Source organism: Eublepharis macularius, chromosome 6, assembly GCF_028583425.1.
Source record: "Eublepharis macularius isolate TG4126 chromosome 6, MPM_Emac_v1.0, whole genome shotgun sequence".
NCBI lineage: Eukaryota > Metazoa > Chordata > Lepidosauria > Squamata > Eublepharidae > Eublepharis > Eublepharis macularius.
Genome location: NC_072795.1, coordinates 61,202,954 through 61,217,451, shown reverse-complemented (window position 1 = coordinate 61,217,451; position 14,498 = coordinate 61,202,954). Strand labels below are relative to the sequence as shown.

The 14,498-nt window shown below is 42.6% G+C and overlaps 1 protein-coding gene across 1 annotated transcript in view; it reads right to left on the bottom strand.

The window, feature by feature from the left end:
* MYO7B (myosin VIIB) overlaps positions 1 to 14,498 on the bottom strand; it is a 101,714-nt gene that overhangs the window by 9,483 nt on the left and 77,733 nt on the right. Inside the window, exons 37-43 of the mRNA XM_054982519.1 lie at positions 11,470 to 11,597; positions 9,757 to 9,914; positions 8,399 to 8,552; positions 7,387 to 7,542; positions 2,795 to 2,900; positions 2,301 to 2,414; positions 1,911 to 1,998 (exon numbers count right to left, since the gene is read on the bottom strand). Coding sequence (XP_054838494.1) covers positions 1,911 to 1,998; positions 2,301 to 2,414; positions 2,795 to 2,900; positions 7,387 to 7,542; positions 8,399 to 8,552; positions 9,757 to 9,914; positions 11,470 to 11,597 — 904 coding nt within the window. The remainder of the gene's footprint in view (positions 1 to 1,910; positions 1,999 to 2,300; positions 2,415 to 2,794; positions 2,901 to 7,386; positions 7,543 to 8,398; positions 8,553 to 9,756; positions 9,915 to 11,469; positions 11,598 to 14,498) is intronic.

Here is a 14,498-nt window from a genome sequence, read left to right as displayed (position 1 = left end):
AGCATATATTCATCTGTCAGTACATCCCTAGTCAATGTGAGAAAGGTGAGGTACTCAGTCTGGATACAAATTATTTGTGGAACTGGAGGTATTTACACTATTCAACTGGTACTACTTAAAATGATAATTTGGAATGGAATTTTAAAGCTAGGGTTCCTTTTTCCTCCCTAAAGAGAGCCCTTTACTAATTACTGAACAGTTACATGGCACAAAAATGTTTGTCAAATGTGGTCTCATTGACAACTGTTGCCTGCCAATGGCTTAAGTCAATATCCTGCAAGTATTTATTTATTTTATTTATTTATATCATATTTGTATTCCGCCCTCCCTGCAAGCGGGCTCAGGGCGGATAACAACCTTAAAATCATTTTAAAACGTTTCATATTAAAACATTAAAACATCATATAAAAATAGCAGTACAGTAAATTCAGCCTGTATAGGTTTCACTATTTTCAAATGGCGCTTAGGGCAAGTCAGAATAAAATTTATGCCTCAGACACTGCAAATTGCTCTCACAAACAGTTGTCAGTTTTGAAAAAATGCGACTTCTAGCTCCATCAAATGTTATGGAATCCAAGTTAGAATCTGACATTTACAAGCAAAGGAGGCAGGTTCTCTTATATACAGTGCACCAAGATGGTGTGGTTTCAAAAGTGAGTTTCAAGAGAAAAAAATTAAGGACAAATTTTATGACAATCAGCAAACATTTGAAAGGTTAAATATAAAAAGATTTGAGGGAAAATATTCACCTTGTTTAAATAGTAGTTACTACTTTAAATAGAACTAATGTGGTTAAGTTGCAACTGTGTTGCTTGCTTCAATTTGGTTTGGGTGGAATGGGTGTGATTCTCTGTTGAGATGTTGGTCCCTTTACTTCACTTTGGTTCTGGGGGGGATTTCATTTTCTTGCTTCAGTTTGGTCCTGTTGGGCTTTCTCTGGGATGAGCTCAGCTTGCATTTGGGAGTGTGCCTTGACCACGGCAGCCTCGCCCCAGTGTGTTTCTGCAATGGGAGTCAGCTTTGACTTTTTCCCATAGGAAACAATGGAGTGGCTGGGGGCAACTTGTTCAAGGGCCCACAGAGTTGGTCCCCAGGGTCCAATCTTCCTGAAACTTGGGGGTCTTCAGATGTCAGTAAGAAATAGGCCCCCTGCAAATCTGGTGGAGTTTGCTTGGAAGTGCCACCCCCAGCCCCCTGGATAGGCCCAAATATTTTTCCCCCATAAGGAATAATGGAGAGTGGCTGGGACACTTTCTTTGGGAGCCCATCAAATGGGCCCCCAGGGTCCAATCTTCATGAAACTTCGGGGATGTCTTTAGAGGACAGTCAGACTCAGCAGTAGGTTCCCTACAAATTTGGTGAAGTTTGGTTGCAAAATTACTTCCCTCAGCCCACCAGATTGCCCCCAAAGTTATTTTCCCATAGAAAATAAATGCTGAATTTTACTAAATGTTTACTGAAAATTCAGTAAAAATTCAGAATACTTGTTTTTTTTATTTAGAATATGCAGATTTTACCAAATCAGCCAAAATTCAGTATTTTAATCCAACTTCTGAACTGAACTGCATACCCCTAGTGCAGACTGACCCTCACTGAAATCAGCAGTCCATCTGCAGGAAAGGAGGTAATCAGCAGCAAAAGGGCAAGAAAGAGCTCACCAAAGAGTGACCACAATAAATTGAGAGGGGGAAATTTTCTGCTGCACCTTGGCAGCTGGACCCAAAACCAGAAGATGAAATTCAGAAGAAAATTGCATATAGACAACACACCAGGGGGTAATCACAATACATCTATAAAAAGGCAATGAATCCTGTGAAATACACTGGCTGTTTTTTGAGGTCACAAGCACTCACAACTCGCCTCACAACGACTCCAACTTAAGCTCCCCACCCACCTCCATCCATCCATACCCTCTTTGCCAAGCTTGTTCTTCCGTATCCAGTCTGTCACTTGTCTCAAGGAGTCAAAGAAGTAATCGGCTTCATTCTGACTGATCACCTAGAAGAGAGAGGAATGGGAGCCCAGTTTTAGTGTGCAGAGTCAAGTCTCACTCCGTAGCTCCCACTGCAAAACCAGGAATATCCAGCCTGAAGATCTAACTAGTCAATCCTGCAGCAGGACTCATGGTTTAGATTTTGAACATCAGTCATGCAGAACAGAAATTAAGCAAAAGCAACAAATGGCTGTCTCCATTTATAAGGATTAGTTGAAACATGGCTTATTATCAATGTAGGGATGTGACCAAGGCAGCCTGTAAACCAAGTCCGGCTCATACTGTTGCACTCTAAGCCCATTATTACCTTGTCTGCAGTCTTGACAAAGAGGCTGAATCCTTCCCAAGAACTCAGTTCCAGCTTGCAGGCAATAGTCTGACACAGAGTCCGCACTTTTGTGTGTGTCCTTACTTCAAATACCTGGAACACAAACAGTAGAGATCAATGTGAGAAGACTGGAAGGAAGGACAACTGATTTTCGCTAGCTTGATGCAGGGACTACCAAGAGCTGATCATCTGCCTCCTTGGCAATGAGCAACAGCAAATGCTACTGAAGCAAAATATGTAAGTTCATGGAGAAAGGAAGCAGATTGCCAGATGCTGGGGAGATGCAATAAGAGATGGCTTTCAACATCATACTCCCTGTGCAATCCACTCAGGATCCATCCGTTTGGCCACTGCTAGAGAGACAGCTGGCCTAGATGAATCATTGGCTTGATTTAACAAGGCAAATCTTGCATTCACTTGATATGAAGAACAGCCTCACAATGCATTTGTGGAAGCAAGAGAGCAATTCTCACCTGCTCGGTATCATTTGGAAAGTAAACCTTGTGGGAGATCTTTGTAATATTCTTCTGGATCGCCTCCACTTCCACACTGTGGGGGGCCCACTTCCGACAGCCACTCCTGGAAAAAAGTCAGTGCAGACAGTCATCTCAGAAGCAGGCATGGGCTCACCTGAGGATGTGCACACCCTGTTCAAACCTGAGTGTCAGGTCACTTACCCTACACCTTTGCCTAATAAATCTATGAAGATATCACAGATATGAAGAGTCCAACCAGATATAACAGCAGCAGCCTTGTTTTAATTGTTACACATCGCTGCTTTACACCATTTTGTCCTGGCCAACTCTAATAATGGTAGTTGAACAGAAGAAAAATGCTTCCAACAGTAGAGAGCGCAGTAAGGTAAGAATAAGGGGCAGGGTTCTGTAATCCTCACCTATGTTTGCCATTTTGCATTAAAAACTATCCTCACTTCCGGCTATACACATTAATAGGAAACACATTTGGATGACCTCATCATGCCTAGTCTAGCCCTAAGAGAGTAAGGAGCTGAGGCTATTGAGGTACTCTGTGCCAGCTTCTTCAATGATGCCAGCACAGACCCAAAATGCCTTCAGCTTCAAATGCTGTGTCCTCCCATGGATGGCTTCAGCTTTTCTTCCTAGGTCTTTCTTCAGGCAGTCTTAGCCATGGGGCATCTGGAGCAGCTGTGCGCCCATGCTGGGGGAGCTGCGCTGGAAGCCCCCGCCACCCTGCAAGCAGCTGCCCCAACGACTGCTCTGCAGCAGATCCCTTGCAGCGTCTGAGACTTAGGCAATGGAGGGATGGTGATCAACTGTAGGGTGGTTGGGAAGCCCCGACTGCTCTACTGCTGATCCCCTGGGCCCCATGCTGCCTGAATTTCAGTCAGCAGGAAGAAGGGCAATATGCTGCAGGGCCGTGACCACCCTAAAGCTGATCCCCCACACTACCTGAGACTCAGACACCATGGGGGCCGGTGATGAGCTGCAGGGTGGTTCCCCCCAGTTGCCCTACAGCTGGCAATGTAGGAGGAATGATCAAATATAGGGCAATTCCTCCCCCCCCCCCCAGAGTGTCAGCTGATTGCCATCCCCTTCTACCAGAGTGACTCTGTGGCCCCATCATCAATGAATCCAGACTTATTCAAATACAGGATTTGAAGTTGCTTCGATTGCAAAATCAAATCATGGCCAGCAGCCTTGTTTTCTATGTATCAAACCATCTGCTTATTCTTGTGTGTGAAGAGTATATGAAATGAATACCACTAGGGATGGGCAGACTCTGGTTCAAATTATACAAAGCTGGTTTAAGAAAGGATCTGCTAGTTTCTTGAATAAAATGGACAGGGTTGGAGCACATCGGTTTTAAAAATAAGGCATTTATGCCTAGACAGGTGCGGTCACACGCGAGGTATATGCAGAGGATATATGAATGAATCCCATGAGAAAGGCTACATTCAGTTCCCTAAAGGGTGTTTCTGCAATAATGCCAGTGGATAGTGATTAGAGGATGGATGAATGTTACACTCTAGGAAGAGAGATCTTGTTTAAGACCAAGTGGTTGAGCTTTCCAGTCACTTCATTTCTCAGGTAATTTTAGAGAAAATATAAGTTGTTCTTGTGGTATTTTCTACACAGAAACTACAGATAAATTAATATTCTTTCCTCAAACTCAGAAAAATTCACAGGCATGGATTCTATTAATGCAAATGGAATACTGCTTGCAGAAGCAAATTTTCTGACACCCTCACCTCCATGCAGCCTGAAATACCACTCCATCATGCCAGTGAACCCTAGGACACAGTAGTGGCAGAGGGGCTGCTGAAGGAAAGGAGAATAAATGAAAGCCAGCCTCCTCTTTCCCTCTGGCAGAAATGGTGGGCTCTCCTAAAAAGAAGAGCTGTTGTCGGCTCATGCTATCACCATTCCAGCAGGACGGAAATGAGGTAGATGATCTAAGAAGCCAATGTGGATGAACAGAGAGCTCAGTGATGGACAAAAGAGGAAAAAGGAGATGTTCAAGAAATTGAGAGAAGGAAATGCATTCAAAGAAGTGTATCTAGGGGTAGCTAGGCACTGTAGGGCAACCACCAGAGAGACCGAAGCTCAGAATGAGCTGAGACTGGCCAGAGGGGCTTGCTACAACAAAAATACATTCTTCAGATATGTGAGGAGCAAATGGAAGGGGAAGGGGACAATACCTTAATTGCTGAGTGAAAATGGAGAAACTCTGACAGAGGACAGAGAAAAGGCAAAAAGGCTCAACGCCTACTTTGCCTCAATTTTCTCCTTGAAGGAGAGAACAGGCCCAACTAGAGATGGTAGTAGGCAAAGCATGTCTTCACAGCTACTTGTTGACCTAGGCAGTTGTGGAGAGGCACCTTGCCACACTGGATGAGTACAAATCCTCTGGGCCATTTGGGGTGCACCCAAGAGTGCTTAAAGAACTTTTAAAAGAACTTGCAGACCCTTAGTCGATCATCTTCCAGGCCTCTTGGAGGACAGGTGACATGCCGGAAGACTAGAGGAGGGCAAATGTCATCCCAATCTTCAAGAAAGGGAAAATGGACAAACCTGGAACTACAGGCCAGTCAGCCTGACCTCTGTCCCAGGAAAGATACTGGAACAGATATAAAAGGCATCAATCTGCAAGCATCTGATGGACAACATGGTGATACAGGAAAGTCAGCATGGATTTGTCCCCCACAGGTTCTGCCAGACCACCTCATCTCCTTCTATGATTGAGTGACAGGCTCATAGGAATGCTGCTGATGTAATTTATCTGGATTTCAGTAAAGCTTTTGATAAGATTCCTCATGATGTTCTGATGGTTAAACTGGTGGACTGTGGACTGGACTCTAGGATGGTTAGATGGATAAGGAACTGGCTGGATAACAGCACCCAATGGGTAGTTGTCAATGGCATCACGTCTGACTACAGGGAGGTGTGTCACAGGGCTCGGTCCTGGGCCCAAGTGCTTTTCAATATTTTAATAAATGATCCGGATGAGGGTATGAAAAGATTACTCATTAAATTTGCTGATGACCCCAACTGGGAGGAGTAGCAAACACCCTGGAAAACAGAGATAGAATTCAATGCAATCTGAGCACCCTGGAAAAGTGGGCAAATTTGAATAAGATGCAGTTTAACATGGATAAGTGCCAGGTTCTCCACCTGGTTAACAAAAATGCAAAGCATACAGACTGGATGAGGGATACACTTCTGGATAGCAGTGTGAGTGAACAAGATCTTGGCATACAGGTTGACAGGAAGCTAAAGATGAGCAGTCAGTGTGATGCAGCAGCAAAAAGGCAAATGCAATCTTGGGGTGTATTAACAAAGGCATAACATCCAAATCACAGGATGTCATTGTCTCACTATATACCACATAGGAAAGGCCCCACCTGGAGTATTGTGTGCCATTCTCGGGGCCTCACTTCGAAATGGAGAGCCAGTTTGGTGTAGTGGTTAAGAGTGTGGGGTTCTAATCTGGAGAACTGGGTTTGATTCCCCACTCCTCCACTTGAAGCCAGCTGGGTGATCTTGGGTCAGTCACAGCTCTCTCAGAGCTCTCTCAGCCCCACCCGCCTCACAGGGTGTTTGCTGTGGGGATAATAATAGCATACTTTGTAAATCGCTGAGTGGCCGTTGTTGTCCTGAAGGGCGGTATATAAATTGCATGTTATTATGCAGAAAATTTGAACAGGTGCAGAGCAGAGCAACCAGGATGATCCTGGAGACCAAGCCCTACGAGGAAAGACGGAGGGACTTGGGAATGTTCTGTTTGGAGAAGAAGAGGTTGAGGGGAGACATGATTACTCTCTTTAAGTATTTAAAAAGCTGTCGCTTAGAGGAGGGAAGGGAGCTGTTCCTGTTGGCAACAGAGGATAGGACTCAAAATGATGGGTTTAAACTACAGGAGGGACAGTACCAGCTGGATGTTAGGAAAAACCTCTTTACATTAAGAGAAATTCAGCAGTGAAATCGGCTGCCTACAGATGTGGTGGGTTCCCCCCCCCCCCACCCATTGGCAGTCTTCAAGGAACGGTTGGACGAATACTTCTCAGGGATGCTTTAGGCAGTGGGCTGGACTAGATGATCTGTAAGCCCCTTCCAACTCTATGATTCTATGAAATGACTTCCACGAGGGGACAAAATAGTTAGGAAACAGAATGGCAGAGGACAGCAGCTGAGGAACAGGCTGAATGATGAGAATAGGATGACTGTCAATAAGAGAGAGATCAAGAGGTGGAAAAACAGGAACCTGCCTCAGAATGAGTGAGATGGTTCTTTGTTGTACAGACAAACACAGGGTAGGGAGGAGTGTGAAAGGAGAAGAGAAGCCAGAGAGAAGGTGAGAACAAATAGTATTCCACAGCAATATGGTTATGTAACATGATTATGAACCTGAGGGTCATATTCATTTTACTTACTCATCATAAGGAAGGAATCCCCAGGTTTACATATTCTTTGAAAATTACATGACATACCAAAGATACCTTTCCTGCAAGTATGTACTGTTGACACTGAAACCTTACTGAACAGAGCGGGGAGGGGGTAAATCAAAAAGGATTACTAAAAAGTACCTCATCACCCTCTGGATTCTACGCTTGCAATCTAAAGCCAGGTTCTCCTTATGATGAGTCTCCATGAACTTCTGAGCATGTTTCAGCAGAGATTTACTAGGAGGGAAAAGGCCTGTGCAGAGCCAGAGTAACTGCCAACCATTGCTCACACTGTACCTGTAGTTTTGACAGATAATTTCAAAGCTTTACTATAAACACAGCATTCATACAAAAGGTGTTTTTTTACCCATCTCAACAGCAATTCTTCAGACTCAGAAATCTGTGTACTGTCAACAGGAACGAAAGAGGTTCTGCTGTGGGTCTTCAGTGACCCACTCTGAAAAATATGGGCAAAGAAGACTGGAAGTCAAGTCAACTGAAAGGCTTGTCTCTGAGGTGCTCACAGGTCAGTGAGATCTTCCTCTGTCAAGGAAGTAACTGGATATTAAGAGTTCCTAGTGCGAAAGGTGAACTAGTAATTATGGCAAACTTGAAAATCTAGACAAACAGACAGATTTCAGCAAATGCCAAATCCTGATTATTTAGATAATGTATGCTGATCCCATTTCTATAACTATTTGAGAATAAAATCCAAAATTGACTGTCCAAGAGGCAGGAAAGGGGTTGTGGGGAAGTATCACCACTGCTTACACTTTTCCAGATAATACAAACCAGCATGTCACAGATTAATTATGCAGTTTAAAAGGGCTACTAAGGTAGTAGCATAGGTCAGTGATCTCAAACCTTTCATTTCTTATCTGGCACATTATAAACTAGAATTAATAGCAAATACCAACAATAAAAGTAGAAGTGAAAGATTAAAAATGGTGCGTTTTAAATGTGTGTTCATTTTACAATGCTTGCTTTCTATTTATGGTTCTAGAAAGAAGTTGAATAGGGATGGCTTAAGTTTCAGGCCTTAGGCAATCTGAATCATTTATTAAAAAAATCAGGATGTGTGGTTTATTGTTGATTGTGTTTGGCCCTGACTGCTGTCCTGCAGGAGATGGCCAGGAATGCTTTGCTTTGATACCTGTTGCTATTCTCTGTGAGCTGCTTCATGATCTGACAGTAGATCTCATCACGCAGAATTTCTTCCTGAATAGCCACTACAAATATCTGGTCAGTGAGCTCTACAGGAGATCGCTCTTGCTTTGAGGGGTAATCTCCCATGTATTTCATGATAGGTGAGCAAACAGATAAGGAAAAGTTTATGGAAAAGATGCCCAATTAAAATCCATTCTGAACTAATTTTAAAGGTTGCATATCTCTCATTTTTTGATGCCAGACTAAAAGCTGTCTGGCAAATAATGTGAACCTGGCAGCCCATGCTTACCAATTTGCACTACTTTCTATAACTTTTACCCACTCCCTTAATTTTCTTCTTAGGATCATCTTGATTAGAAAGAGATTATATAAGCCCTCCCAATTGCCATATTCATGTACAGATGTTAGTATTATTGAACATCACTAAATGGATTGATAGGTTACCAGGGACTGAGCACATTCACCTGACTCCCAATAGTGTGCCCCCACCCACCCCCAATTAAAACTAGTCTAGCCTTCAAGGGATTTTCAAGGCAAGAGATGAGCAGAGATTGTTGCCATCAGTGTTCCCAACCTCCAGGTAGTGGCTGGAGAGCTCCCAGAATTACAATTGATCTTCAGGCCACAGAGATCAGTTCCCCTGCAGAAAATGGCTACTTTGGAGGATGGATTCTATGGCATCCTACTCCACTAAGGTCCCTCCCCTTCAAAACCCCCAAACTCCTTAGGTTCCACCCCCCAAATCTCCAGGAATTTCCGAACCTGGAGCTGGCAACCTTATTTGCCATTGCCTGCCTCTGCATAGCAACACTGATCTTTCTTGATGGCCTTCCATTCAAGCAGTAACCATGGTCAACCTTGCTTAGCTTCTCGGCTCTGACACACTCTGGGCTATTCTGGCTGCTGTCCAGCTATCAGCAAATCATAAAATATGGCATCATCCCAATTTCTCATAAAATGTAAATATAGAAAGCAAGTGTTTTGTAGTGGTTCGACAAGGACATCAGAGAACCAGGCTCAAACCCCCATTCTGCTGTGACGCTCTCTGGGTGTTCTTGGCCCAGTCATTTTCTCTCAGGTGTCTGAAGAAGGGAGCTCTGACTTTTGAAAGCTTACATTCTGAAAATCTTGTTGGTCTCTAAGGTGCCATTAGACTCAAATCCTAATTTTCTGTCAGCATAACCTATCTTGTTATGAAAATAAAATGGAGGAGGGAAAAAAAGGGTGAGATAAAAATGTGACAGGTACATATCAGGAAAAGCAACATGAAAGTGAGTTCTGGAGGGGAAAAAATTCACTTTCAATGTGAATAAATCACTTTTACTATAACAGTTGAAAGGATATCAATGAATGTCTGGCAAGCAAAGTCCCAGAGGTCTGGATTGGCGCACACCTTCTTCAGTAAGGGCTGTTTCAAAGGCTCCCGAGAGTGAGCCCATAGGGGACTCCGCCCACGGGACTTGTGTAAGACAGCCCTGCTGATGGACTCCTTCTCAGGAACCCTGGGGGCAAACACAGAAGAGCAGCATTATCTCAAAGTGCTAGCTGATCTCTGGCAGCAGAGTCCTCACACTTTTGTCATTCCAACCCAGATTTGCGTAAAACAGAAAGAGCCAACTAATTGGAATATGGGTGTGACCTTAAATTCTATGGTAATCCGCCATCCTCCAAATCGTTAGGGCAGATTCACACATTTACCAGAGCTGCCACATGGAAGGAATCCACAATGGTCTGACAGCATCTGCAGGAAAGAATCTCATGAGTTAACTGACATGATTACTTCTCAAGCGATTCCATCCTATAGATATTACTGAAATGTGCAAGGTGCTAGAGTGCTTTTGGCAGTGCGGCTTCTCTCTCAATGAGTATCTGCCCAAATAAAATCTAGGCTTGCTGAACTACTGGCCTGCCTCCCAGTTTGCCCAGTCAGCCAGCAACTACGACACGGTCTGGCCATGTGGAAGCCAGACTCGTATTACTTTGATAATATGCTAATTGGTCTTTAAACAGGTTTGTATATTACATGTTAAGCCAAACAGGGAGATGAGTCTAGGTAACTTCCCATTCTACTTTAGAGCAAGGCCTTTGGCCCTTGTTCCTCCAAATTTGTAGTACCCTATACCAAAGTATAAACTAAATTAGTGGACAATGAGAGCAGAATGTTTTACCTCCCAAAGCCAAATCAGTACTTTCTCAAAGACATTTTAATGAAGCAGTTATATATTCAGTTCTCAAGAAGAAATTAAGAAGAAAAACCGTATGACTAAGGCATTTTAAGACCACCTTTCGGCAAGCAACAGTTACTATCAGATGGAAAATCAAAAAGAGTCAGATGGAAAATTAGAGTCGTCCAGACAAAACCCATCATGCTACATGGTAACCAGGTCTAGTGAATGGAATAAAACTTCAGATCATGGAATAGATCATCAGAAGATGAAAACAGGAACTGGCATAGTGAGCCTAACAATTTATGCTAGCACATCTACCAGCATACAGTTTCTTTCTGTATATCCTGCAAAAAGTGTCTGCAAAGCCAGTCTTAAAATAGTGGTTTATGGGTTTGAGTTCTGCTGAAATAGGATACACTAAGCACTTTTTAGGATTAGGCCATTAGCTGCTTTACAGTCTGGGTGAATATTTTGTTTATTTTATTTATGGCATTTATAGTCTACCTTTCTCACTGAGACTCAAGGCAGATTACATACTGTGAGATTCGCACAGTCAGTATTAAGAACATTTTAATAAGCAATGCCATAGGATAAATAAATGCAAATTCACAAAGACATAACATTAGCAAAAATCCAATACAAAGAATACAGTGAGATGAGTGGCTAGAAGAGTTCAACATTGGTCTGATTTACTACTTTGTATTCTACTTCTTTGCAGATATCAAGAGGGATCATGCCCCATCCCAAGAGGAATTTCCATTGCACAGAAGACAAAGAAGAAGCTGCAGCACAAAGTTGATTCAATCTCAGCTGGACTACAAAAGATGTGCTCATCTTTGAATGCGTAACAATTCTTAAAGAAACAGAACAGAAAGTTTTGTATGTATACCTGAAGTACTCATAGGAGAATTCTTCAAGAGTATATGGTTTCACCTTAACTTCCTCCTCCTCAGGCTCCTCTGCGCGAGAGTTTAATGATGCCAACCGCCGTTGTTCAGGTGACATCATCAACAAACTCTGAAAAGATATGGTCTCTTGAGTATTCCATGATTATTGTCATGGAGGCAACATTAAATCAGAATTGGCCATCCATGTGAATTTTTCAGAAAAGATCTGTGAGCAGAATACTCAATGTCTCTGCACTTTGCTTACAAAGTCTCTTCTGTAAAAACGCATGAAGAAACAACATTTCCAAAATGTATGTCACTTTGTATTCCTTTATGGGGGGAAAATGATTCCACAAAACAGAACTTGCATAGACTTCAGTTCTTATGTTAAGGTTTATGTTTTGAGGCTTTGTTTTTCCCAAAACACACTAGTATACTTTCTTTTAGTATACACTTTTCAATATTTAGTATTTTAGTATTCACTTTCTCTTCTGGAGTTAGGAATGCTGGTACCCACTTTCTAGTATCCCAGTCCTCTTCTTTATACACACCAGTGCTTTCCTTCAGTCGTTAACTGAATCTGAAGGTCTCCACAGTCGGTTTCCAACTATACCTGACCAGGGATCTCTTCACTCTCCAGAACTACCTCCTTGTTTGATTGGGTAGGGAAAATCTCTTCTCCTTAGAAGCTCTATCCCCTTTCTTTGGCCGGTTTGGGAGTCTGCACCTACTTCCCAAACCTCCTTGCCAACTTTTCTCCAGTTCTCCTGTCAGTGTTAAAACTGCTTTCTGTTAGGACTGTTATCTCTCAACTCTGTTATCTATTTCTGTTATCTCTCAACTCTTCACACTCGATTCCTCTGTCAGCTAGGACTGAAAGACCCTCCTCTTTCCAGCTCATGCTACGCAATCAGATCTCTTGGAGGAGTCTGTCGCTCAAAGCTCTCTGTGAGGGATTAACCCTTAAAAGTCCTGCAGCTGTACAGCACTTCCAGATTTTTTAAAAATGTGCAGTCTGTCACACCGGGTTAATCCCTATTTGAGGAACTGGTCATCTTTTGCCTCCTCTAACTCATCTCCTCCCTTTTACAGGAATTAGCAGTGATGCCTGGAGGCCAGAACGGGAAGCCATCCATCACAGTTAAACTCCTAATATCAAAGATTAAATGGCTGTATAAAAAGAAATCTCAAACTTCATGCCAAACATGCTATGAATTCAGACTGGGAAGACTTTATGCAACAGAGAAATTCCATCAATGCAGGGTCACTCCAGAAAAAAGACAATTAGCTGTTGAGCCCAATCTCACTTCTGAGGGAAGTGACACTGCCTTTCTCAGTATTATTACTATACCACAGCCATCTTCTGGACCAACCGAAGATTCTGAGCTATCTTCAAGGGTAATGTATTACAGTAGATCAGATAGGAGATTAGCATGGCATAATCAACAGTGGCAAAGACTCTGTTTTCCAAGGAGGGATGGAACACGTTATCACTGTGTAGCCCACCAGTTAAGGTGCTACTATTAAGAATTACTTCTGGCACTGTTGCCCACAGAGGTGAGGTAGGCAGCTAGTGATGGTATTGGGTTTTAGTTAAGGCACGTTAACTAAAACCCAATAATGGTTATGGGCCCAGTCTCAGCAAGTTAATTATCAGAACATGTTATTTGAGTTCTGATTAACCAAGTAGAACCTCAAAACTGAGGAGAGAGAGAAAAAAAGTATAAGGCATAATGGCTGCTGCTATAAAGGATCAAGGTACACATGTCTTTGTTCTTGAGGACGATAACTTTGCTGAACGGAAAATAAGGCTGAAGTTTAATCTCAAGAAAAAGCACCTGGAGAAACATCTCACAGAAGCTCCATCAGCTGAGGGCGACGAGAGAGTGAAGTGGAACCAGGAAGACGATGTAGCACAAGCAGTGATTGTAAGTTCTGTATCTACAAATTATCTAGAATTGATTCAGGACTGTGAAACAGATAAGCAGATGTATGACCTTATACTTAAAGAGCATGTGACAGATTGGGCAACCAGGTCACTTTTGCAGGATCAATTGCAAGCATTAAGATATTCAGACAGACAATGCTTAAAAGTCATGTGAGAAAGCTACAAGATCTGTTCTTTCAGTATGCCCAAGAAGGGGAAGAAAAAGATGATTCTGCCAAGTTTGTAGCTTTATTTAAATCTCTAGACCACATGTTTTTGCCAGTAATCTCCCTACTTGAAATAAAGGGGAAATTAAATTTTTGAGAAACAAATTGAAAAGGAAGTTGCAAGACGTAAAGCTTTAAACTCAATTTTACGAGAATTGCCTGACCAGTTTGTTCATAAAGTCTCCCTAAGAGCAAAAGAGCAAGTTGACACCTCCAGCACTGGAGAAAGACATTTCTCAAACTATGAAATTGGCAACCATTCCAAGGTTGCCAGAAAGAGAGAATCCTTAAGCAAACAAAGGTTCACTACAGCAACCCAGTATGAGACAGGGCAAAACTCATTTGCAACCACTCCAAAGGCAAAACAATTAATATGTTACAATTGTGGGGGTATAGGCCATGAGCAAATCGACTGCTCTTCCCCCAGAGCAATGGGAGTTCCCCCTCCCTCTTGTAACATGAAAGCAAGTAATTTTAAACACAAAGAGTGAGTCTGACCCATGCCTACACACACGATGTAAAAATGAACAATGGACTTACATTCTAGTTTATGTTGATGATCTAATGTCGGCCTATGAGAATGCAAATGACGGCAAAGAAGTTGTAGATCATCTGAGTAAGGAAGTCACAATCAAACAGCTTGGGAACGTGACTCGCTATTTAGGCATTCAAATACAGAGTGAAGCTAATGGAAGCTTCCTTCTCAGCCAAGAACAAAAGATCAGGGATTTATTGAAAGACCTGAAACTGGAAGACAGTGCTCCCAAATACATTCCAATGGAGCCTAAGTATAACAAACAAAATGAAGCATCTGAAGAGTTACCCAAAGAGAATAGGTATTGTGAAATCTTGGATAAGATCTTATACATTTCAACCC